We start from the raw sequence: 27,815 nt of genomic DNA, 5'->3' as shown, positions 1-27,815 counted from the left end.
AGTAACTCTTGAAGTGTGTGAGCACAAGTGAAGGGCAATGCAAGAGCACTTCTTGATATCCTGGGGTGAAAACCACTCATGGCTAAATGCATTGTTATGGTGTATTTAGTGGATAGATCTCCTGTATACCATCACTAATACTTCTAAATAATCTGCATGAAAAAGACTCATACGTGCCAGCAAGTGGATCTATGTGAATTGTTTCATTAATTAAGCTACCAGGACCAAAATAATAGATGCAATAATTTAGGTTACCTGCATTAAAGGGTATAATTACCTGTCATGCCAGGTCTCAGAAGTTCGGTCTAAGCATTATACCTGCAATGGATATGTTTTTTTTTTTTTTCCTATTTAAACCTATATTTTCTACTTAACCAGGAACTCTGTTAGACATACAACTTCTTGAACCTACTGAACCAGAAAGCCTTGGGGTGGGACCCAGAAATCTACATTGTAAACAGCCTTCTAGGTGATTCTGATGCATGCTGAAGTCTGAGATGAACTGTTTTTCACTAAGGGAGAAGATTGGTGTTTACAGCTTCCTCATTATTATTCATTAGGAGAGTTTGTATTGTGTTGGGGAAAAAGTGATGAAATGGTGAATCTTAAAATCAACTTCCAAATAACCCATGAACAAGCTAAGAATTTGGCTTAAACCATTTTTGACACTTCATTTTATCTTAATGCAGATGCCTACTGTCTAGACATTTTATCTAAAAGTGGACACTCGGTAAATCACTTGAAGGACTTAATGCTATTAAAATGCATGAAGATACTCCTATCTAAAAGGCTGAAATTTTCACTGATGTAATAACATCTGAATACACTTAACTCTAAACAATGGGAGAAAAAGAACAGATTTATTCAAAGAAGTACACTCTACAGAGATTTTATAGGCACACTGAGTAGATGGCAAATGAAAATCACACGCATTTCCCCAGGTGAGCTGCTATGATGTCAGTTAACTTTTAGATAATTGGAATACTGTTTCAACGGAAATGACATAATTTCTGGGCCAGTCGTAGATTTTTAAGAGTACGTATATAACATTTAGTGTAAATATTTTTCCTTTCTACCAGTAAAAGTTAGGATGCAATTGAAAAATCTAATGTTTAATAATTTACTGTGAACTAATTTCAAGGGAAGCTGAAAGTTTATATATAGAGACACTCTGATATATATATATATATATATATATATATACATACACACATTTGTGATAAATATAATGTGTATCTATATACATATATAAACTGGTATACATATTATATACATATATTATATCTGGAATGTTGGGATAAGGAAATGGATTTCAGGGTCAAGCTTTGAATTCTATGGGAGCAGACTCTATCCTATTTCTTGAGACTACTAGTTTGAAATGAAATAACCTTTCTAAGGCATGAACTAAAAAAAGAAAAAAATTTGAGCATTATGGGGCCACATCATAATTCTGACTATTTTTATTAAAAATTGATTTGTTCTTTATAAACATCAAACCTTAGATTGTTTTCATTAGCAGAGATAAACTTTAGACTATTTTATGTTGCTTCAAAAATATTAAATAACAGTGGGCTATCACTGTGTTAACTTTTTGAAAGGCAAACATTCAATAAACAAATACCTTTCTGATGATCCGATCTGTTTACAACCATTAAACTATCATGGGATTGGGGCACCCAGGGGCTCAGTGGTTGAGCATCTGCCTTCAGCTCAGGCGGTGACCCCAGGGTCCTGGGATCGAGTCCCACATCGGACTCTCGGCAGGGAGCCTGCATCTCCCTCTGCTTGTGTCTCTGCCTCTCTCTCTGTGTCTCTCATGAATAATTAAAGGAAATCTTAAAAAAAAAAAAAAAAACTATCATGAGATCTATTAGAAATCTCATAAGATTCTACAGATATTACTCATTGATTTATTCTTAGATATCAGGCATAATTATATATGATTGGTTGGATCTGTATCCCCCTCACAGCTGTAAGAACAGCACATGATAACTATTTAACATGTATTGCATAAATGAATGAGTGAATAAATGATGTCAGCATATTTTATCATCATCACTAACTCTCACATAACCTTGAGAAGTAGGTATGAAGAGACGATTGGGGCCCTAGTGCATAAACGATTTGATATAGAACATTTGATCCCAGATGTATCTAATAACTACCTGCACCCTCCTGCCCCGATACATGAGGCCGCCTCAAAATCTTGTAGACACTCATACATTCTGCACGCATATTTCAGTTAAATCGGGGCTTAGACCTTCGATATCTTGGAGAGCACATAACATTGCACTCATCCGTTCTTGTTCTTGTTGCTCATGCACTTTGCTTTGCGGGGATAAAGGTCCTCTTTTGATGCTGACACATAGCACCACAGAATGGAGACTTAGAAGTCAGAGTTCCCTGTGAGTGTCGACAAGGTCAGAAAGGACCTTTGCAGCTTTCGGAATGCTTTCCAGAGCTTGTGGACTGTACACCTGTGCTCTAGGAGCACTCAACATTGATAGCCAAGGTAGTATCTGCAACCACAGCACACTGTCACTTTCTCAGATGGAACTTAATTTCCTTGTTTCTTGGCAAGTCGTTCTGTGGTGGTGTGAAATGGAAGGTGGTGGAAAGTGGGGTGAATGAGAGGGAGCCAAAGCCGCTGCAGGAAGGACAGCATGGTCTTTGGTTTCCTATTTATTCGTCTGCCCATTACTGCCAGCTTACGCCTGATTACCAATATTAGCTTTCCTGAAGTACTAATTTTGTTTCTTAGAGCAGGAGTTTTTAACTTGGGAAAGGATGACCTATGAATGACCATCCTATGGTGCAAACCTTTCAACTTGAAAGTAAAGTTGAATGGAAAGCACACATAGGAGGGGAAGGTCCATAGCTTTTCCCAGACGATCAGTGATTTCTATAAGTGAATGAAATAAAATAGGTTAAGTACCATCCTCTAAACGAGGGGTCCTTGAAGATAAGTTATGCACACAAGAGAAGTCAAGTCATAACAATGATGATAAATTAAAAAAGGAGGAAATACTGGAATTTCAGAAATTATATTAAATCCACACAATGACCCAATTATGTTCCATTATTTCAAACATGTATAATATAGTTCAAATATAAGCACTGTGCATAGCTATTTAATGGATAGTTCCTGGATATTTGTTTTATAATTTGCATGGTAATCCAATCTCTACCAAGACTTTTTTTTTTTTTCCTACCTGGAGTGTTTTTCCATTCACATGCCTCCCCCCGCCCCCCCCCCCCCCGCTTTTTTCCCCATGAGGACATTCTTGTCTTTAAAAACCTTTAGGTGGCTGTTCAGAGCATATACCATGGAAGCCTGACCTATGGAAAATACAGCAGGAGGCTACAGCTATGATTTGACATGTCTCTTCTAAAGACTAAGTGAAATCCTTAGTCCTTTGGGCAGACATTGGGGGGCTGTGCCTGCACAAACTCATTTATAGGCCTTTTGATATTTTCTTCTGTTTCTGTTTCCTTCACTGCCCTTCTCTTCCTAAAGCTAAGGTGAGGTAAAATGACACAATGCAAGGGTTTCTGAAGAATGTGTTTATACAAAGTCTGGAGTTTCCAGTTTCTCATGCCCTTTTTTTTCTTCTGGACTCTGTATATTGCCCGTGTATTTTGTGCATCTCTGAATTAATGTTAAAAAATATTCCATCACTTGCTCTGCTTTGAAAACCTCCATAACAGGGTAAAACCCACAGTTTCTAACATAACTGAAAAGACTCAGCTTCCTTTCAATCTCTTCTCTCCATCTTCCATGATACCACTTCGCAGGAATCCTTCCTGATGCCTCCTTAACCTCATAAACATCACTCCCTAGGCTGAGCCTGTGTGGTGTCATTTATCCACCTGGAGCAGGATTTTTCTGCCTGGGTTCCATATACCAACCACTATTATCAAGTTTCCTCTGAAGGAAGTTGGAAAGATTTTATAATCAGCGGCATTTGCTAAATGCCAAAGGTCACATAGCCCTTCCGTGATTCATATGCACCTATAAATGCAAGGGAATCTTAGAGTTAAACAAAACAAGCAGAAGACAATGTTGTGAATGTTTTAATCCAGTGCTTTGCAACCTTACGAGGTACAGCACATACACACACACCCCACACGCCGCGCCATACCGATGTGTTACACCCTACAAGATTTTCTCAGGCACCCCGTTGAGAAATGCTATCCTCCAAAACTCCATCTGAAACCTAAAGGCCTGGAGGATTTCCCGCTTGTGTGGAGGCATCGTGTCTGCATAGCTTGGTGGTTACTGCATCGCTTGCATGTGCATCTTTGACCTTCCAAGAGTACGTCAGCTCCTTTGGTACCACATCGTAACCAATATTTGTCACTAGCACAAAGCCTAGACCTAAGGTCATGTACTATCAAGTGTTGATTTTACTTTCTTCAAAAACACGATCAACATGGCTTCTAAGAACAAATGGAAAGGAGCATACCCATGTGCCCACCTTGTTTCCATCCCAAATTCTCGTTCAGTAACTTATAGGTTGAAAATAGTACAAAGAAAATATATTTGTATGAAATAGAACAAGATTTTTAAACAAGCCCTGATACCATTGTCTCTTTGGATCATTGATCTCATTTAGGTTAGGGGCCAGAAAAAAACCACATGGAATTCGGAATCCCAGAAGAGGTTCAGCCGGTATGTACGTCAGCTGCAAACATGACTTCACAAAGAGATTCAGACCGTATGTGTTCCTGTAAGTTGACTCAAACATATTTGAAAAAAAAAAAATGTTAACTCACAAATTCATATGGAGAGGAATAAAGTACAAGCCTTCCCTTCAATCAATAAATAAAATACTAGGAGATTATCAGAGGAAGAGTTATCCCAATATAAGGAACTAGATTGTCTTGTTATATTGACCTATTGAGGGACTATTTATAATGTTCTCCTCCAAATCAAACTCATGTAAATATAACAAGAGCAAAATAACAAAACAATGCTAATGAACTATATTTTGCTTTTTAGATTATGAAATTTGCTAAAATATATGCTAATAATAAGTATAATAATACAATTACTTATTAAGTACTTAATATTGCACTAGATATTTCTAAAATACGAGAATTTAATAGATGTTAAGGCTAAAGGTCACAAAATCAGTAAATGGCAACGCTGTGACTCACGGTTTGTTCTAGTTTCAAATCCTTCCACTGTATTTTTTAGTTATGCTTCCCCTTCTGTCAAAGGTGAGCTCTAAAAGTCATACTTCTGTTAATGACTATCTTGAATATGTTTTGTTACGTATAATTTTTCCCAAAAAGCATTTTATGCATTCTACTAATTTACCATCTCCTTTCTCCATCCCCCCAAAATGAAAATAGTATTTTATGCATTTTGTTGAGGCCATCAATTTCATCTGTTTTAAAATCAATCCTGTCTCGCTCTTGTGTATGCAGATAGCTCCTGAAAGATGCCTGCTGGCAGGGAAGTTAAAATTAAATCTCCTAAATTTATTGTTTCATGAGTATTATAAAATGCCATATTTTAGATTCACTGTTTCACATTTATTAGAAAAAGACCAACAGAAATTTTAAAAATAAAGTAGCGAACTCATTCATTGCTGGTGTTTACCGACGGACAATTATTTTTACTTTTCTCCCTAAGCTTTCTCTATTTTCACTGGAGATTTTGTGGAATGCTTGTGGATAAAGTGTCTTTATTGGTCACAGGAGCTGGGTTTTTTCCTCTTTGAAAATTGCTCACTCTTAATCAGAATCTTATTTCTAAGAAGTGTGCCACACAGGCAATGGACTCTCAAAGTCTGCTTCCTTGGGAAGCACCGAGAGATCCTAGGAAGTGCAAGGACTTGGGAGACCCATCTGTGCAACTTTTAATGGCCTTGGGGAACCCCTCACCCTTTCTCAGCCTCAGCACCCTTATCTGTAGAATGTGGTTGCCACACGCCCCCGCGAAGCTATGATGAGACTGCATGTTGGACACCTGTCCATATTATGTCATTCACGTAAGCGCACAGCTTTCACAATTCCTAGTCTCCATCCCCCCTGCCACCACCTTAGATCAGGCTACTGCCATCTTTTGCAATTACAGCCTCCTCAATGTTTTCCTGCTTAATTGCATGTGTGCACCTTTTATTCAAAATAAGATTCTCTTTGTCAAACCCAGTCTTGCTTATTGCACTCCTATGATTATACTTAGCACAGAGGTCTTCAATTCTTAAAACAGAAAGCAAAAACAAACAAACAAACAAAAAACCCACCAAAGTCTTTCTCCTTTTGGGGTCTTTGTACAGGCTTATCCTGGTAGCTAGAAGGCTCTTGCTTCCAGGTCTTAAATACCTAACCCTTTCCTATTTTTTTTTTTTTTCAGTTTCAGCTTAAATGATACCCATTTAAAACGTTACTTTCTGACAACACTATACAAAGCAAATCTCTGTTTTTCTTTGTTCCCCTCTGTCTAGTTGTGCTAATGTTTCATTCAATCTAGTTTTCAAAAGTGAAATTATATTACGGATTCATTCTACTTTTTTTTTTTTTTAATAAGCCCTTTTCCTCATTAAGTTCCATTAGGGGAGAACATTTTTGCCCTTTTTACATTGTTTCCTCAGGTCATATTACAATACTTAGCATCTTGTAGATGCACAAGAAATACTGTTCAACAAGTAAATAAATAAATGATTTTTCATTTGAAGAGGTTGGTTTGTGCACTATGTGTCTGTGAGTAAAACAAGGGTTTCCATGGTAATATCTGAGAAACTAGTTATTGAAATATTTGCCACTGCTGAATCAAATGAATTAGAACTGTGATTCTAAAATTTTGTGAATATTCATTACATGTCAAGCACTGGCTAGATACATATCTAGAAACATAAGATGTTATTTTCTTCCTTTTTTTTTTTTTTTTTTTTTTTTTTGGTGGACCTATGGTATTCCTAGGATAAGCAAGCATCATGTTGGTCAGAGACAAAAGAGATTGATTAAAAGAGGTAAACTAGAGCCTTTTTTTTAACCCAGACGTCATTAACTTGATGCCAAACAGCACACCTCAACTTCTTTAGAGAGTGATAAAGCTCCAATTATTTGCCACTGGGTTTATTTATAGTAAAAGGGGAAGCTCCTTCCTGAAGGAAAAAAAAAAAAAGAGCTGAAGCAATCTGTCATCGAACTAGTTCCCAAACAATAAAATATTCTCTGTGACTAAATAAGAGACCTTGACTCATACCTGGAAATACATTCTCGGTGTAGTCCTGGCATCAAGCAACCGTCTGGAGCAAATTATCCTAATTACGTATGTGTGGTAAGCAAGGGGTTAGCATCTGAAACAAAATCCTAGAAAGACTCTGCTAAGGGGACAGGTTACGGAGGGCCCTCCGGCCAATACTGGTCACTAAAGTTCTCTGTTTTTCTCGCATGTTTGGTTCTGAGTGAGCTCTTGCCAAGCACGCTGAAGGAAGATACTGGTGTCTCCACAGCTGTTACCTGTTCCTCCACCCGTCCAGCCAGATTACCATTCTCTTCAGAGAGAACCTGGTTTATCCCCAGCTGACTCCTTTTCAGCTCTTGATAGATGTTTCCTGTCTCTGGTGGGACGGGTCCTATACTAAGAGGTCCTTTCAGGAAGAGAGCTCCATTTCCCTTCAGCTCTTCAGCCTCCTTTCTGCCCGGAGGATTTGAGGCATGTTCATGCAATTCTATCATTTCTAATTTTATTACGTGTTTGCCAGAGAGAAAACTCTAGAAGGGAAAAAGACTGTTGTTTAGTTGTTTAGGGTGTTGTTTGCCACTAAATCCCCAGCACCTCACCAAGTCCTGGTACATAGCTTTCGTTTAATAAAAATGTACTGACTGACCCAAGCCTGCCATCTAATTAGACATATAAACTGTAGTTACATATTTTGCTTTCTAATTTTGAAATTTTTAATCCATAACATCATTTCTGTCTTGGCCAGTAGGGAGGAGTCAGTGGAAAGAATCATTTTTTTTATTTTTCTGTTAAACTGAGGATCAAGTGGTCAGTAGATGATCAGATCATCCCATGATTGAGTTGGAGACTAAAGGTATCTTAAGACTTTGAGTTGAGATAAATTACCTATAACTACTGGGGAAAATTTTTATTTCAATAGAAGTAACTAGCAACAGAAAATACCATATTAATGTTGACTTATGTAATGGAGAGGTTATTTGAAATGATTCTAGTGAAAAGCGATTCACACAGATTTCTGTATAATATGGACTATGAACTATTTCTGTCATGGGTGGTTGTTACTTAAGAAAAGAAACTCAAAATGTCATCTTTCCCTTCACAGTAATGAAAAGGTGGGAAAAGCAGCCAGGAATCCCAATTCTACTTTCAAAGTGAACCTATGACAATTCTAGCACAGAGGCATCACGTACTGGAGGTCTATGAATGGAGAAGAGGAAAGTGGCGTGCTTCCTTCCATGTTAAAATTTTCATTTATTACTTGATTCTTTAAATGAGTCCAGTTCAGTGGAAAAGGCTAATCAAGCATAGTAGGATTCTCTGTGTTCACGTTGATGGTGGTTTTCATCTCGTGAGATGTTTTAAAAACCTCCTCCTAGAGGTGTTCTCAGTCCAGAAGGTTTTTACAGACTGAGATTTTTTAGGGGCTTGCCCTTGATTATGACTAGCGACCTCCAGCTGCAGCCTTTCTCAGGAAGCTGATCCTCTTTGAGTTCAGCCTTAAATCCGCACCTTCCAGGCAAACCAGACATTTTAGAGTCGCCTACATTCCCTTCCCTGAGGCTGTTTCAAAGCAGGCATTAATGGTTGAAAATGCGATAGAACTATGAATTTAGTGCTAATTCAGTTATTGACATTTGTTTTTGATGAGTGTGTGATCACCTCGTAATGAATATTCTGATTTCAAAGTGAGTAAGTGTTTTTTGTGGTGTTATGAGAGATGATTGAAAGTGCATCTATGTTGAACTTTCATAAACACTATTTAGTGTCGATAACAAGTATGAATTTTGGAAAATGTTAAATATAAAAACGAGCTACTTGAGCCATTAAAAGTGACCTAGAAATGGTGTAATGAATCACACATGAGTTCTGACTAGCACAGAAGATTCAGGGATTGTAGGAATTGTCGGAACAACTTCGTGTGTATCGATGAAGTTTGTACAGTCAGTCATATGTCCAAAGTTTATGTGAACAGTCAAAAATCTGTTCTTTTATGTAAATATGAACTCTGATAAACATAACTAAATAGATTCACTGGAGGATAAGGTAATGACATTGTACAGATACACAACAAACACTTCTTCACAGAATGAGTCATTTTGATGTGCAAAAATCATAAAACAAAGAACTGATTTTTTTTATTTTGATCTTGCAGAGGAAAGATGATGAAACAATGCATTTTTTTTTTTCTGAGGATAAGAACTGCTGAGGAATCATTAAAACCTTGGAAACAGTCAAAATCCACAGGGTAAACCTCCAGATTCCTGGAGGTCCAAAGGCACGCATATGTCAATATCACAAGTGAAGCCAATGTGGGAATTTTGAAATATCAATGCCATTGACTCTCTGAACTTGTGTGATGAGTTTTGCATGAAAATGGGGCTTTATTTAAATTCTAAAGCATTTGACAGATTCTGTGTGATCAAAAACGTCTGGCTTAGAAGTCTGTGGTTGGCTACATTACCCGGGGAACAATCTGGCCCACACAACCATACCCTTGAAACTAACCTGTGTAAATCGAACTCTCTTTGCCAACTCATCTGCCAACTTAGCCAGATGATAATTACTGCCAAACACACACACACCCCACATACACATACACTCTCTACCCTCAAAAGATTACAAATGAAAATGTTCAAAAGATATGATAGACGGCAATTCCACATGATGAAATCGGCAACATTTAAGTCAATGTTAGAATATTTTTAAGAGTGTATCACTGCTAAACATGAATATTTTGATTATAACAACCTTTATGGGACCTCGGTATTTGAAATTAATCAGTTTTATTGCTAGAATCTTAGCTTTACTTGCTGTGTGTGCATGCACGTATTAGTGTCTTATTTTGGGAGATGAAAATGAGGCTAATCCTTCAGATCTAGGGGAGTAGTCTAAGGGAAACTGTCCACTGTTTCACAGGAGGGTAACACATTGATCTTTTGTAATAATTAAAGTATAGGGCTACAGTGCTATTCCTTTCTTTAGGTGAAAAAAAAATCTGACTCTTGTCAGGTAAGCTATTTGGCAAATAGTAAGTTTAATTCCTAACACCCACATGAGGCCCAAGAATAGTTGGATTAACAACTCCAGTGTCATGCTGTCAGCTGCTGTTTATTTAAATTAAAATGTCACCATCCAGAAATAAATTAGGAAGTTGAAAAACGATAAATTTCTTAAACATACAGTACTTTGGCACCTTGTTAAAATAAATCTATTACATTTGTGTTTTTTAGAACTTTACATAGACTATTTCCATTTTGACATTCAGAGTAGAGCAGGTTTTGTTTCTCTTTTTGTTCTTCTCTCTTCCTCCCTCCTTTGTCCTTCCTTCCTGTCTCTCGATTTCTTTAATTTTTTTTTGTCTGTTTTCCTTGTCCCTATCTATGTTAAATAAGACAGGTTAAAAAAATTCATCAATACACAATTTTCAGATGCTTTACTTGCACGTCTAAAACATGCTGTTCATCCTATGTTTATCTAAATCTACATTTTTACAGATTGCAAAAATCACTTTCTACCACTGGTCTTCCTAAGGGTTCCACTCTTAGGTGTTGTTCTTATGGTTGGTATGAAACCAATCTGCCCTCCCCGTGAGCTTTTCTCTTGTTTCCTGTCATGTGAAGGCAAAAATCTACCGCCCCACCCCCCCAGACCTCCCTGTTGTAGCCGTAGCCCGAGCTATTTTAAGATAGTTACTTGGCTGTAGGGTCATGGCACAGCAGGTGGTTCGAATTCAGGAGCCAATTTGGTCCTAAGTTCGTAGAAGAAAAATGCTCCTTCTCTGTTCCCATTGGGATGTTTCCTGCCTGTGACTTTGTAGACCATAAATGATGAGATGCTCTCTATAATGCAGGTTAATCAAATATGAGACAGTTGTATACAAACATATTCAGCATTAACAACATGGAGATATTTACTTGGCCGGGTTTTCCATTTTCACATAAAAATGCCTCATATTCGGATGCGAATTCAGGGGCGTTGTCATTGACATCCAGCACTTTAATAGCAACAGGCACTCGTGATATCTGACTGTGGTTCCCTATGGGAAGGAAAAAATAACATCAGCATTGAGGGTACTTCATTTTTAACGTGCAACTCAACTTTCTTCTTGAAAGCATGTGTGTCTGTTTCAACTCCCCTTTAATTAGGGTGTTTTCAACATAGTGATGATGGAATCTGACCATTCAATAGAGAAAAACAGCATGAGCTTGACTGCTTGAGGTCTAAGTTGGGATTTCAAACCCCATTTGCTGGAGCTTAACTTGACAAAGACCATCTCTGAAAAATTTAGAGGTTTCCAAGATGAAGAGAGCTTTATTTTAATGCTAAAATCCATTATACAAAAATAAAAAAAAATGCCCTATGCAACAAAGATTTATCTCTTTGTTTATCTTGGGTAGAACTCAAGCCACTTTTGTGCTATTGCCATATTTGACCGGCCATATATTAAAGGTGAACATCAAAAACCCAGGAAAAGGCCAGAACCAAATCACTTGTTGAGCATGTTTCCTTATGATAAAGATAATATTAAAGATGGGGAAGCATACCTTTTGTGAATTTTATTTTTTTAATCAAAAATTGACCTTGGGATTTTTTTGTATAAGATAAGCCTAAGTCATTTTAATATTGTCATTTTCATAAAGATTTTCATCAGTGTAAACAGATAATAATAATCTTCTCATCTTTCCAGGTCAATTCCAATAGCAAGAGAATTTAATATATAATCCTTAATCCTTAAGTCCTTAAATTTTAAAAGTTACACACACGCACACACATGCCTGCACAGAAATCTGGTGCACTGATCCACTGCTGACTTTGGCCATGTGATGATTTTTCATCTGTAATATATGCAATACAGTTTGTACCACGTAATACTCTTTTGATCTCTTATGAATTACACAGAAGGCATTGGTGATGGCCAATTATTTATTTGTGTTTCTACGGCACTGAAAATTTATATGTAAACCAAGAGGGGGGAAGTGTATAACTTTTGAATATGAAGAAACAGACTTGTATTTGATATATCAAAGTTGTCTTTGTGGTAATTGATTAAATGCAGATCTCTAAAACCCTTCACTCTTTTTTTTTTTTTTTTGGTGTGTGTGTGATATAGGAAAATATTTCTAAATTACGCACTAAAATAATCTTAGCCATATTATAAATTTATAGTTGGTTAAACCTACTGGCAATGCTACAAGATTTGAATTTAGTTAACTAGCATGGCTACTCTCCAATATTCTAATTTGATTAACTATAGATGGATGAATATTATTCTGTGGAATTCCTACCACCTCAGTCATGGAACATAACCTCGCTTCCTGAAAATCAAGCCAATGGCCTTAAATGTCTCACCTGATAAACCCTTTCTCTTTTACTATCCTATCTCTAATAAATGAATTTATTCTTCATTTAGAGAGGAATCGTGGACCTCTCTAGTTTTGATGGAAAGGGAAGTTTTAAAAAAATTACTTGATCCTAAGTCAAGGAACTTACATTTTATGTTTATCCACTTGTATAAGATGGATAAATATGGTATAAGGTTTTTGAGATAAAGTACAATTATATCCTTAAAGATTTATACCTCTTTTCTAGCCTGACCATTAGCTGAATAGCAGCTGCTAGAGCATAAAAGGTAATATTCTGTTTGCCCTAAACAGCAATGTTTAGGGCTCCAGCTTTGCCTTCTACTCACTACATGATCCTGAACAAGTTACTTAACCTCCTTTTATTCCAGAGAAAATGGAAACTGAAGAACTTTATTTCCAGAATAGTAAAACTTCAGACAATATTAGGCACGTAGTCAAGGTGACTTCAGCCTTTACCCTTTGTGGTTGTCAACGTGATGAGCTCAAGCATACTGCTGAGTATATACAATGGGATATTTACATTAGTGTATCATTCAATCCTATGTAAATCATAGCTATATCGAATAGAGCTATGAACCACATTCAATTCAACGTAGTTTTCGTACTTCAGGTGGGGAGACTGACATTCAAAGGAATGTACACGTTTACCATTATTATTCAGTTAAAAATTCACCCCAAGATGCAGCTTTGGCCTCCCAAACATGAGACTTTGCACAGTATAATACTGATGAAGTTCAAAACAAAGTACAGTTGTTAAAGGTAACTAATCACTGCCACTTCTTCGAGAATACATACAGTTTTCTTAAAAATACTTATGAATGGCCACTATTTGAAGTTTGGGTCTAAATATCAAATGCCAAAATGGTTATATCCTTAACATCCTCAGAACTGTACTAGTAGTCTGCAAGCCTCCCTGAAGAGACTGAACAATTTAAATGTCATTTTTTTAGCCCAAGTACTATACTAATTAACCCAAGCAGAGTCCCTTCAACTGGTGAATTTTATTTTGTAATTTTTTCTGTATCTCCATTCTGTAAGTTGCTTATTTAGCCTTCATTTCTCTGTTCCATAACCTGGACCAACTCTCCATCATTTATATATAAATGATGACAGGAGCCTTCTGTTAGGTTGTGTTCCATCTCTCTACCCTTCAATGAACAGATAGCCAATGATCAACAAAGGCTTCATAAACTATATATACAGTATAGACAGTGAAAAATAAGTGCATAGTCTTTGGAAACTGTTAAGTACAAGGAAAAGCTGTCTTTAAACATGATTTTGCTCCTTGTAAAGTGAAAATGCCAACCTTGAGGAGTCAGATTCGCAGGCAATGGTCGATTGGGTCAAGTCTACCAACAAATAGCCTTTGTTTTCCCTCTACGCTGCACACACACCTGACAGCCAAACGCGCATACACAGATACTTCTTTTCTCCCATTTTGTCAAGGGACGGTTAGAGTAAAGCCTGTGTTTTTTTCTCCTCTTTCCTGGTCTCAGAGTTGCAAATAATTGCAGTAGTCTCCTAGATGGCCAACAGGTGGTAAGACTCCAGCATATACGATAAACGCTCTGTAAGGTGCTTATTGGGCTGACTCTCAGCATTAAAGTACCACACCTTTCCTCATGCGTAGTGTCAGAGATAAGGTGGTATTTAACTGTTCCAGGGCTCAGAGCCTTGGAATAACATCTTTCTGATTTTTTGGTTAGAAGTAACATGGGATGGGGATCTGTAAGTACTGTTAGAAGATCATGAGTGACAGAATGTTGTGCCAGTTATGATACTTAATAGGTCCTAGCACTTCCACAAGTAAATAATGTCTTGTAATCCAATGGACAATGGGCATTTTGGAAATGATTATGTATTCTTCTTTGCTTTGGCCTATGGAAAACTGAGAACTCAGTGTGGAATCTACCGCTCATAACTGTAAAGAATCTCATACTATGTACTTTGTGTATTATGTTTACCGAAATTCAGTGTATTTTTCACACTTAATAGTTTCCCAAATGTACTAAATTAATTGCTTATACAGTGGACTTGGATATATTTTTAGGTGTTTCCTTCTAATTTAGTAGTTTATAGTATGCCTGACTAAAACATATAAAACCTAAACTGTACATCTTGGCACTGAAAAATGATATGCTGGTGGATTATGACAAGAAGGGCTTTCTGTAGCCTTAGCAGAGTGATTAAAACATACTGGTCAGTTAACCCGAACTAACAATGTAACGTAATCCCTTCTCTTTATAACTGTTGAATTCCTTGTTAGCCTTTAAGACTGGGCCCAAATTACATCTCTTCTCCCAAAGGCTTTTTAACAAACAATTTAGGTTTTTAAGAAAAAAATTTTGTGTTTTATATATTTTGACTTGTGTCATGCCAGCATGAGGAACACCACCATCCCATTTCCCAGAAAAACTGGTTAAAAAAAATACATGTATTTTAAATTGAAGTCTTTGGAAAAGGTCCTAAGGACATATAGCAAATAAAAACATTTATTCTAGAAAATCTACAAAACGTTGGTAATATAGGTGGTATTTTAACCAATATTTGCTCATTCCCCCTACTCCTAGAGCTCAGGAAGATCAAAAATACCCTCTGGGCTAAAATAATCATGAACACAGGGCTCCCTCTCCCCCAGGCTGCTAGTCAAGGGCTCTATACCCAGGAGGGGCAGGATGTTAGCATTTCTCATCCTGCTCAGATCCCTGTTGCAGAGACGGTTTTGGGCAACTGCAGGTGGGACTGGATTTCTTCTACCAAGTCCCTACTCATGGTTCTACATTGGACAAGGATGGGATAATACTATCACAAACTAGTTCCTGTCCTAAGAAAACCCCAAAAAACAAAAAACAAAACAAAACAATCCAAGGATACATGACATTAATTTAGTTGTACATGGCTCCTTAAATTCATTCTTCAGCATATTATAAGGTAAAAGCTCAAGGGGGTTTAAAAAGCTCACACCTATTCCTCAGCCATTAGAAATGACAAATACCCACCATTTTCTTCGACGTGGATGGAACTGGAGGGTATTATGCTGAGTGAAGTAAGTCAGTTGGAGAAGGACAAACATTATATGGTCTCATTCATTTTGGGGAATATAAATAATAGTGAAAGGGAAGAGAGGGGTAGGGAGAAGAAACGAGTAGGAAATATCAGAAAGGGAGACAGAACATGGAAGACTCCTAACTCTGGGAAACGAACTAGGGGTGGTGGAAGGGGAGGTGGGCGGGAGGACGGGGTGTCTGGGTGATGGGCACTGAGGGGGGCACTTGGCGGGATGAGCACTGGGGGTTATTCTGTATGTTGGCAAATTGAACACCAATAAAAAATAAATTTATTATTAAAAAATAATAAATAAATAAATAAATAAATAAATAAATAAATTAAATAAAATAAAATAATAAAAAGCTCGCAACTCCCTTGTGAGATCTTTTTTTTTCCTTGTGAGATTTTTGATAATACCCTTTTGTCATTCATTCACTTACTCTTTCATCATTCTTCAGTTAACCAGTAAATAATTTCATTTGTGTTCCCTAAGTTACTAAGTTACTAAGTTACTAAGACAAAGCTATTAGCAAGGAATCCACAGTATTCTAGGAAATACAATCATTTTTTATACCTTTATCTATCTACAGAATACTTTACAAAGTGCTGCAGAACAACACAGGAGGCAAAGTCATTGTCCTGTAGTCACAGGAAAGATTTAAAGGAAGAAATGACCTTTGAATTAACTTTAATGAATAGAAGTACCCTAGGTAAAGGAAGGTGGAAAGATCTTTCAGATAGAGTTAGCCACATCTGAAAAGGCCCAGAAGCTCAGAGACGATGCCATCACCAAGAAATCAGTAGCCCCAATAGTGAGAGCGTCCAGAGTAGGAGTTGGTAGTGATGCCAGGACACAGAGTTGAGGGCAACTCAGGAAGAGTCTTCTGTTCTATGCTAATGAGTATAGGCTATATCATGTGATCTTGGTCAAGCCATAGAAATATTCTTGGTGAGATTTACATTTTTAAAATATTAGCTTAAAGAAGACAAGTAAGAAAAGATGCTTGGTTTTATTTTGCTTCCCTAAGTATATATTGGAAATGTACTGATTATTTCTTGAACCTGTTAAACTGGGAGAAAAACAATGAAATAATCCAGAAAACTAGTCCCTCATGTCCCCCAAATATCCCCCAAACGTGTTAACATTATCTACATTAGATGAACACGCACGATTGAAATTACTGCGAGTGTCATATTTAAGTGCTGAAGATTCACTTTTATCTAAACTAATGAAATGATGGCAGTTCAAATTTTAAAGATATTATAGAGCAATAAAATTAATTAGATAAGCTTCTGAGGAAATTATTCATGTCCTTTGTGACTGGCCCCAAAATGTTTGCCTTTCATCTGATACACAAACATTAAATATAAAGATATTATAATTAGAAAGTTGATTAGCATTCATTAAAGATTAATTTTCTAAACACAAGAGATGCGACAAAGTGGTCTGGAAGGAGAAACCCGTTTCAATTGGCCACAAAAGTCAGACCGTTTTCACATACGATGGGAGGAAAAAAATGAAATGGCACCTAGTGTAAACAACTCCTTGACTTCTACCATTTGAATCGTAGTGACTTCCTGTCACCTCTGTGTCACAGAGCCTCATGAATTGCCCATTAATTTTGCCCTTTTATAATCAAAGGTAATGGCATACTGCCAAGTCTAAGTTACTTGGGAATTTGCTTCTAACTAGTTTCCATGAGCTGTTTTTGCAGGCATCGGTTGAAATAAACAGCCTCTCCTTTTCAGACTGTAAGAGAGAAAAAAAAAATGATTTGACAAATTTAGATATACTGGTGGGGCTCAATAAATAATTCTAGAGCCTTCTACAAGGAGAAGGGTGGAAGCCAAGAGCAGTAAATTATAGTCAACAGGGGAATGCAAAATAAGAGAATTTATAATTGAATAGGGATGAGAGGAACAGTGGAGGTTTATAAAATAGGAAGATGTGAACTGAATATGTGATAGAAAAAGACAGCGAGTTTGGAGACTTAAAACTGTTGAGAATGTGAAAAGTCCTGGAAAATAATTTCAGCAGCAGATGTCAGCTCCTTAGTGACTAGAGATAAAACTTTTTGAGATCTACTATGCCCACCAATGACATGATAATTTCTAAATGGTTAAACTAGATGGTTTACCAGTCTACAGATTATTAAACAGGAACAAGTTAGAATGTAAATAACCAGGGATGCCAGCAGGGTAGAGATGCTCCTGAGGACGTTTGGTTTTTCTCTTGACAACGTATGTTCATGTGTTACCTTTTCACAGTCATGGCTGATATTCAGACTTTTGATCCCCTCCAATGCATACCAAGACATTTCTGCCTTCTAAAATGCACCCAGGGAGCAGCTGACCACCAGGATTTCCATGATTTTCTGTTGTAGTATTATGAGAATTTCAGCAAGCCAGACTATAAAGAGGAGTCATTCTATTTTACTTCTTAAAACCTGTCCTATTTACAGAGAGTACTTCAGAATTAAATTAGAACTTGAGTCAGAGGGGGGCTTTAGTATCAAATAAATAAAGCTCCTAAGTCCTACTTTTCTATTACCTAAATAGTAGTGCTCTCGAGAAAGGGAGAGAAATGCTCTCTTTCCCCGAGAAACTCGTGGACTTAGACATATTTCAAAATGGTTTAGGCTCCAAGGAGAAAAGGCTCCTACGGGTGACTCTGGTTCAAGTCTTCACTGGCCCCTGCCTGGGTCTCCTCGCGGACTGCCGAAGAGCATGCTACGTGGCTACACCATTTCCAAATGCTCTCCAAATGGGGAGGTAACGCGTAGCTCTCCTTTCGTACATTCATCTTACGTGAACCTGGAAATTGGAGAGTCTTGCATACCCACGTGGCAAGTCCTCCACTCCACCATTTTCCTCTTCTCCACAGTAACCCTCATCCTTTTCCTCAGATCAAGAGGTGAGGTCCTTAAAACTACGTAGTTTATGGTTGTACACGTTTGATGCTATGGGAAGAATCTTCAAGCCATTGAGGTGTGAACTAACTTTTTGAACTTCTTGAACTTCTTCTATATTTTTATTAAACATAAAATCTGAACAGTCATATTGTAAATAGACAGCATCTATGGTGGTTTATAATGAAAAATCAATACTAATGAGAACAGAGTTAGACTTTCCATTTTTCTATTAATATCTGTTATAAAATATTACGTACTTTTAATTTTGGAGGCTTTACAAATTTGGTTTCCCTGTCTATATACTTGTTGCCGCAGGTATGTGTGTGTACACGTGTGGTGTTTAGTGTGTTTTTTTTGAGGTGTGCTGCTCCATTCTACTGTATTGCTTTTGCCCAAATTTGACTTGGATATTGACTTTTGTTTTTCAAGATTTTGAGAGTGAGCGTGAGAGAGAGCATGAGCAGGGGGAGGGGTAGGAGGAGAGGGTGAAGCAGACTCCCCTCGCGTGCACACGAGACATGTGCACACATCCACACCCAAAATGGTGCCCAAGGTGTAGATGGAGTCAAGGCCTCACCTCAGAAGTGGTGTGTGTGTCCATGAGCGCACAGACCCCAGGGGAAGAAAGCTGCTTCACGCCAGCCCGAGACACTGGACACACACACCCACCCTCACGGCTGTCGACCTGACCTCCCCGCGTGGCAATCCTGGTACCTTGTTTCTTCAATTTTATTTAACATCTCTGGAAGACAGCAGGTGCTGTACTTTTTTTTTTTTTTTTTTTTAGATATTTATTTTTTTGAGAGGACGCACAAATGCACTAGCAGGGGGAGAGGCAGAGGGAGAAGCAGACTCTCCACTGAGCAGGGAGCCTGATAAGGGACTTGATCCCAGGACCCTGAGATCATGACCTGAGCTGAAGGAAGACACTTAACCAACTGAGCCACCCAGGCGCCCCTCACATATTGACTCTCTCTTGTGCAGTCCTAAATAAGTTTCTAGCTTTGTTACATATTTCCTCTTTCTCCCAACTGTAACAGATGAGGGAATAAAATTGGGTTGAGTTTATAACTCCCATGTCCTCTTTGATAATCTAAGTAAGTCCTCTTTGCAAAAATCTCTCATTCTACTCTGCCAACAAAATTGCATTATGCCTTTATTACCAAATCCTCAGTGGTTTTTCTTTTCCCTCTAATTATTTCAAATAGGATTGATTCAAGATTATTGGAACTGAATATCTTGAAGTTACTTTGACAACGCAATTCAGCTTAAACCCCTTATATATTCAAATCTTAATTAGGGAGACTCCTACTCTTGGAGGGATTAATGCAAAGATGTTCCCAATATTCAGTTTAAGTGTTCCTCGGCATCAGCTTATAATAACAGCTGTGCGCCAAAACGTGTACGTGCATGCACACAAGAACAAATACACTTTATTAAAAAAGGAAACTAATACCGTGAACTGCCCAGCATTTGTTGCATGATCTGCTATGTACGACCCCTTTGGGTTTCGTTGGGTTACTGTGAAGATACTTTCTCTCAAATGTGAATATGATCTCAGAGTAGGTATGGACTGAAATCAACTGATGTAAGTTAAATCATGGCATGTAGTATAGAAGTGGCCATTCTTGAACATCCAGTTAGTCTAAAAAAACGGGTATGTTATATGGATTCCAGTCATTTTGTCCATATTTATCCAAAGCTAGGAAGTGGAAAAGCTGAAATGTGAATCCACGGCAGTGTGGCCAACAAATAAGGAAACAAACAGAAACAAAACTAGTTACTAAAATACGCTACATAGAAAACATTATCTTGAAATGGAACACTTTCAGTCTAAATCTCTTCCCAAACAATACAAGACCATAATAAATCAACAAACAATACTTTAAAAGGTTTGATTTTTCCATTAACATGCAATTTTCTATTAGTGAATTTATATAGATATAGTCGCCATATTAAAAACACAATCTCGGGGTGACTCCCTTAAATTTTTTGTGTGGGGTCAACTTTTGTACTTGAAGACAGTTATGCAAACAAAGTGTATAAAGCTCAAGGTTTTATCCCCATAGAATCTTATAAAACAAACAAACCCATATAACTATCATCCAGATATATCCACTTAGCATCACTAGCTCCTCAAAAGCATCTCCTGTACCCCATGCCAGTTGTTACGACTTAGGGTAACATCTTCAGTAACTTAATACTACATTAATTTGCCTTCTTCAGGATATTTTAAAAATTGAATTAATAGATTATACACTGGCTTCTTTAGCTCGATGATTCCCATGGTTGTATGTAATCAGAGTTAATTTTTCCCATTGTTTGGAAAATAATTTCATAATATAAATATACTACAATTTATTTGTTCACTATCTTATTGGTGGACATTTGGGTTCTTGAGTCTCAGGCCTGTTTGAAAAGTACAACTCTAAATATTCCGTGTATATCTTTTGGTGCATAGATAAATGAATCGAGCTACATTGCATATTTAGGAATAGAGCGAAAGATTATAGGATATGCATTGCTTCAACTTTAGTGTGTGTGTCCAAATGTTTTTCTAATGAGGATGTGCACTTTATACTCTGACCAGCAATGTGTAAAAGCTCAGGCTGCTGTAAGTCTTCAGCAACACCTGGTAAAGCTAGTTATTTATGATTTTTAAATTTTAGTCATCGTAGTGATGTGCAACTGTATTTCACTTAGGTCTTAATTCACAGTATCTTGATGGTTTGATGCTAAGAAACTTTGTTGGTAATAAGTCCACTTGGATATCCTCTTTTGTGCAGTCCGTGTTCAGATTCTTGCCATTTTGTAATGCGGTTGGTTTATGTTTATGTGTCAAGCACATTGTACGTTATGAATAGGGGTCCTGTGCTAGATGTACTATCACTGTCCCCTCCCCCACTGTGTGGCTTAGTTTTCTCCACTTTAGTAGACACAAATTCTTGAATTTCTCTCACTGTCTTGTGGCTTTCTGATTAGAGGTCTCACACATCATTCTTTAGGTTCTATTACTATTTAATAGAAGTCCTTTTACTATCAGAGCAGTGCTGTTATTTTCCCTATTACTAGAAAATGGAATCTGATTACTTTATAACTAATAATCATGTAAACTTATAATAGTTTCACTGTAGATTTTTTTTTTCATTTTTACGCATTCAACTCAATCATGTGGTCTATGAAGTGACAACTTTATTTCATCCTTTCCAGTATTTTCACTGTAATTCCTTACTTTTATCTTACTGTACTGGCTAAAACCTACAGCATAATTGAATAAAGTAGCAATAGTAGACAACCTTGTGTCATTCCCAATTTCAGGGAGAAAGCTTTCACTTTTTTATACCATGAGGTCTCATATTTGCAATTTTTGGGGGGAAGTTACCCTTGATCAGATTAAATTCCTTGATATTTCTAGGGTCCAAAGAGCTTTTTTTCATGAACAAGAGAATCATATGTATACTTTTCTGCATCTACTGAGATCAATGATAGGAATTTATAGTTTTCCTCTCAATATTTCAATTTACATTAATAGCTTTTTTCAAATGTTATAGCCTGTCCTTGTAATACCTGGTTGTAGTATTATATTTTTGTACTATTGGTATTGGTTTGCCAATACGTTACATAGGATTTTGTTTGAGAAGCAAATTGTTAAGTCTTCTCCTTTCTTGTAATATGCTCATCAGGTTTTAGCATTAAGATTAGCCTGGCTTCATGATGTAAGGTAGAAAATGCTCCCTCTTTTCATTCTTTCTGATAAAGTTTGTGTCTGGTTCATTTGGGCATGATGATTTTTTGTTAAAAGTTAGGAATTACGAAAAAAAGTTAGGAATTACAGATTCATTTTATTCAGTAGAGAAAATGATAAGCCTATTTATACTTTATTAATAATGCCAGTTTGCAAAAACTATATTTTACCTTATTAGCCTATTTCATATGTAGATTAAGCCTTATGGGCATAAACAAGTTGATAATGTCCAATTATTAGTATTTTAACATCTATAGAGTCTGTAGTAACGTCTCCTCAATTTCTGATGTTGGTAATTTGTACCTTTTCCATTTTTCCTTGCAAGATTCGGTCAACTTTATTCATCTTTACAAATAAATAGCTCTTGATTTTGTTGAATTTCACTACTGTATCTATTTTAAGTCTTATTATATTCTATATTTATTTATAAATATTTATTTGAGAGATAGTGTGTTTGTGGGTGTGTGTGTGTGGTGGGGGACAGAGGGAGAGGGAAAGAGAGGCTCAAGCAGCCTTTGTGCTGAGCATGAGCTTGATGTGGAACTAGAATTCAAGACCCTGAGCTCACAACCTGAGTGGAAGCCAAGACTCAGATACTTAACAGACTGTGGCACCCAGGCATCCCCTATACTATATTTATTTCCACATTTCTACTAGTTTTTAGACTTCTGATACTTTAAGCCCCTTGGAAGCCCCTTTAGATAACTGATTTTTAGTATTTCTTTTTTTTTTTTTTCCAATATAGACATTTTAGGCTTATTTTCCTCTAGGCACTGTGTTAGCTATCTCAAAAACTATGTCATGATTTTGTTATCTTTCATTTTTAAATTGTTCGAATTTTCATTGTGATTTTATTATGTTTCCCGTGGATTAATTAGAAGTGTCTGGCTTAATTTGCAATACTTGGGGATGCTTCTGGTTTAGTGTGTGTGTGGGGGGGGTGTTGTTTGTTTTCTGATTGAATTCTATTGTGTTAGAAAAGCATTCTCTGCATGTATTGAGACACGTTCTTGTCAATTTTTTTTACTTCACAAATACATTATTAAGAACGAATAAACTTAAGATTTTTATATATTCCTGCTGAATTTAGTCATTGACAATTAAATTTTTCTCTTTAGTTTTGGTAATATTTCTTTCTCCTTACTCCATAGCTGAACTATTTTGCTTTGGTTTTAATTGGCATGATGGAGCTTCTTTTAATCCTCGGATGCCTTTGGTGTCCTTGATTGATTTGATTTCACTCATAGGTGGAATTTAAGAAAGAAAACAGATGAACATATGAGAAGGAGAAAAAAAAAAGTGGGGTTGGGTAACAAACCATAAGAAACTCTTAAATATTGAGATGAAACTGAGGGTTTCTGGAGGGGAGGTGGGCTGGGGATGGCCTAAATGGGGTAATAGGTATTAATGAGGGCACTTACTATCATGAGCACTGCGTATTATATTTAAGTGATGAATCACTGAATTCTGCTCCTGAAACCAATAATACACTATATACTAAATAACTAGAAATTTTTTAAATGTAAAAAAAAAGTTATCAGAATAGATAAATGTGATTTTAAAAAGTTGCTTTTTGTTGTCTAAAAATTAAAGAATATTAACTGAAATATGTAGCTTACTGACAGTTAGTGTGATTGGTTGTGTATCTGGGTTTTAATTTCTTATACTTCATCAGTTTTTTACTATTTTTCCTTTCTATATTTTTTTAGATTGATAAGCCTTAATTTTTCCATTTCCCCATTACCCAATTAGTTACACAGACATATTATTATTTCAGTTGTAATTTTAAATACCAAATTTATTTTTATATTAATATTAGTAAGTTAACAGTTTTTTTTTAGTTTGTTTTATTTAGAATATGATTCCACAGTTTTATGTATTACTCAGTGCCCATCAAGGTAAGTGTACTCTTAATCCCCTTCATCTATTTCACCCACCCCCTACCCCCAACTCGCCTCTGGTAACTAACTCTACCTCTTCTCCATAGTTAAGAATCTGGTTTTTGGTTTGTCTCTTTCTCTTTTCCCCTTTGATTGTTTTGTTTAAATCTCACATATGAGTGAAATCATATGGTATTTGTCTTTCTCTGACTTATTTTGCTCAGCATTATACTCTCTAGATCCATCTATGTTGTTACAACTGACAAGATTTCATTATTATATATATTATGTACAATAGTATTACATATAAATATAAAAATGAATTATATATAATATAAATGCATGCAAATAAGCACACACACACACACACACACACACACACACACACACACACCACTCTTTATCCACTCATCTATCAGTGGGCACTTGGATTGCTCCCAAAATTTGGCTACTGTAAACAATGCTGCAGTAAACATAAGGATGCATATATCTGTACAAATTAGTGTTTTTGCATTCTTTAGGCAAACACCCAGTAGTGTGATTGATGAGTCATAGGGTAGTTTCATTTTTAATTTTTTGAGGAACCTCCATATTCTTTTCCACAGTAGCTGCACCTGTTTGCCTCCCCACCAACAGTGCACAAAGGTTCATTTTTCATTTTCTCATCCTCAGAAAAACTTGTTTGTTTTTCATTTTAACCATTCTGACAGGCTTGATGTGATATCTCACATTAGTTTTGATTTGTGTTTCCCTGATGATGAGTGATGTTGAGCGTCTTTTCTTGTGCCTGTCGGCCATCTGCGTTTCGTACTTTGGAGAAATGTCTGTTCATGTCTTCTGCCCATTTTTTTTTAATTGGAGCATTTGTTTTCGGGTGTTGACTTATGTTTATATTTGGGATACTTACCCTGTATCGGCTATGTTATTTACCCCTCAGTGGGCTTTTAGTTTTGTTGATAGTTTCCTTTGCTATGCAGAAGGTTTTCATTTTGACGTAGTCTGAACAATTTATTTTTGCTTTTATTTCCCTTGCTTTAGGAGATCTATCTAGGAAAATATAACTAGAGAAATTACTACCTATGCTCTCTTCTAGGATTTTTAGTTTCACGTACCACATATGGGTCCTTTAACCCATTTTGATTTTTTTGTGATGAAAGACAGTTGTCCATTTTCATTGTTTTATATGTAGCTATCCAGATTTCTCAGCACCGTTTGTTAAACTTTTTCCCAATGTATATTCTTGCCACCTTTGTTAAAGATTAATTGACCATATAATTGTGGGTTTAATTCTGGGTTTTCTATTCTGTTTCATTGATCTTTTTGTCCATTACGCTGTGTGTGTGTGTGTGCCAGTGGCACACTGTTTTGATCACTACAGCTTTGTAGTATAACTTGAAGTCCAGAATTGTGATACTTCCTGTTATGCTTTTCTTTTTCAGGATTGCTTCAGCTATGGGGATCCTGGATGACTCAGTAGTTTAAGTGTCTAATTTTTGATTTCAGCTCAGGTCATGATCTCACGGTTGTAAGACTGAGCCCTGCATTAGGCTCGGCAGGGATGGAACCTGCTTAAGATTCTCCCTCTGCCTTCCCCTGACCTTGCCTCCCACTCTCTCTCTCTCTAAAAATAAAAAAAAAATAGATTACTTCGGCTATTTGAGGTCTTTCATGGTTCCATACAAACTTTAGAATTACTTGTTGCAGTTCTATGAAAAATGCTAGCAATATTTTGATGGGGTTTATATTAAATCTGAGGATTGCTTTGGGTAGTTTGGACATTTTAACATTTGTCTTCCAGTCCATGAGGATTTAAATGTCTTCCCATTTATTGGTGTCATCTTCAGTTTCTTTCAGCAATATTTTATAGTTTTCAGAGTAAAAGTCTGTTGCCTCCTTAAGGAAGTTTATTCCTAGGCATTTTATTATTTTGGGTGCAATTATAAGTGGGACTGTTTTCTTAATTTCTCTATCTACTTTTTCATTATCAGTTTATAAAAATGCATTTGATTTCTGTACATTGATTTTTGTATCCTGTGACCTTACTGAATTCATTTCTCAATTCTAGCAGTTTTTTGGTGGAATCTTTAGGGTTTTCTTTATTATGGTATCAAGTCAACTGCAAATAGTGAACATTTTACGTGGTCCTTGGATGCTTTTTCTTTTTGTTATCTGATTGCTGTGGCTATGGCATTCCATACTATGCTGAATAAAAATAGTGAGAGTGAATATCCTTGTCTTGTTCCTGACCTCAGGGGGAAAAAAATCTCTCCATTTTTCCCCATGGGAATGATGTTCACTGTGGGTTTTTTCAGAGATGGCCTTTATTATGTTCGGGTCTATTCTCTTTAAACTTATGTGGTTGACAGCATCCATGAATGGATGCTGTACTTTGTCAACTGCTTTTTCTGCCATCTACAGAAATGATCCTATGGGTTTTATCCTCTTTATGATTTCATGTATGACGTTGCAAATTATTCAAATATTGAAAAATATTCAATTAATCCCTGTTGATTGTGGCGAATTTTAATGTATTACTGGGTTCACTTTGAGAGTATTTCACTTGAGGATATTTGTATCTATGTTTATCGGAGATACCAGCCTCTTTTCTAGTAGTGTTACCTAGTTTTCGTATCAGGGTAATGCTGGCCTCATAGAATGAATTTGGAACTTTTTCTTTCTCCTCTGTCTTTCTCAGTTTGAAAAGAAGTAGTTATTAGCTCTTTAAATGTTTGGTAGAAATTACTGGTCCTGGACTTTGGTTTGGTGGGATTTTTTCGATTACTGATTCAGTTTCATTGTTGGTAACTGGTCTATTCAAAACTTCTATTCCTTCCCACTTCAGCTCTGGTAGGTCCTACGTTTCTAGGAATCTGTTTCTTCCAGGTTGTTGAATTTGTTGGCATATAATTTTTTTCATATTTTCTTAGAATCTTTTGTGTATCTGTGGTGTTGGTTGTTATGTCTCCTCGTTCATTTTTGAATTTGAGTTCTCTCTCTCTCTCTCTCTCTTTTTGAATGACTCTGGGTAAAAGTTAATTAATGGTTCTTTGAAAAGGTCATTTCATTGACCTATTCTAATGTCCTTTTAGTTTCTACTTGTTTCTGCTCTACTCTATTATTTCCTCCTTTATCCTGGTTTGAGGTTTTGCTTTTTCTTTTTCTAGATGCTCATGTGTAAGGTTAGGTTGCTTGAGATTTTTCTTGCTTCTTGAGGTAGGCCTGTATTGCTGTAAAGGTCTGAGAAACACTTTTGCTGCATCCCAAAGACTCTGGACCATTATGTTTTCATTTTCATTTGTTTCCACGTAATCTTTTATTTATTCTTTGGTTTCTAGGATGACCCATTCATTGTTTAGCAGCATGTTATTTAACCTCCATGTACTAGTACTCTTTCCAGACTTTTTTCTTGTGGTTGATTTCTAGTTTCATACACTGTAGTCAGAAAAGATGCACAGTATGACTTGGGTATTTTTGGATTTGTTTTGACATCTTTAGTGGCCTAATAATGTGATATGTTCTGGAAAATATTCCAGTGCACTTGAAAAGAATGTATATTCTGCTGCCTAGGATGGAAAGTTCTGAATAAATCATTAGCTCTATTCGGTCCAAGGTGTCTTTCAAAGTCACTGTTTCCTTGTTTGCAAGGATGATTTATCCATTGATGAAGGA

At 36.6% G+C, this 27,815-nt stretch overlaps 1 protein-coding gene across 2 annotated transcripts in view; it reads right to left on the bottom strand.

The window, feature by feature from the left end:
- Positions 1 to 27,815, bottom strand: part of CDH8 (cadherin 8) — a 357,448-nt gene that overhangs the window by 55,832 nt on the left and 273,801 nt on the right. Inside the window, exon 9 of one of the 2 annotated variants that reach the window (XM_072731755.1) lies at positions 11,113 to 11,234. In XM_072731755.1, the coding sequence (XP_072587856.1) occupies positions 11,113 to 11,234 (122 nt within the window). Of the gene's footprint in view, positions 1 to 10,287; positions 11,235 to 27,815 lie in introns of those variants that run through there. The other variant, XM_072731756.1, reaches the window with a different exon arrangement.

This window comes from Vulpes vulpes, chromosome 12 (genome assembly GCF_048418805.1).
Source record: "Vulpes vulpes isolate BD-2025 chromosome 12, VulVul3, whole genome shotgun sequence".
Lineage (NCBI taxonomy): Eukaryota > Metazoa > Chordata > Mammalia > Carnivora > Canidae > Vulpes > Vulpes vulpes.
The sequence above is the reverse complement of the archived record's forward strand: the minus strand, read 5'-3'. Positions and strand labels throughout refer to the sequence as shown.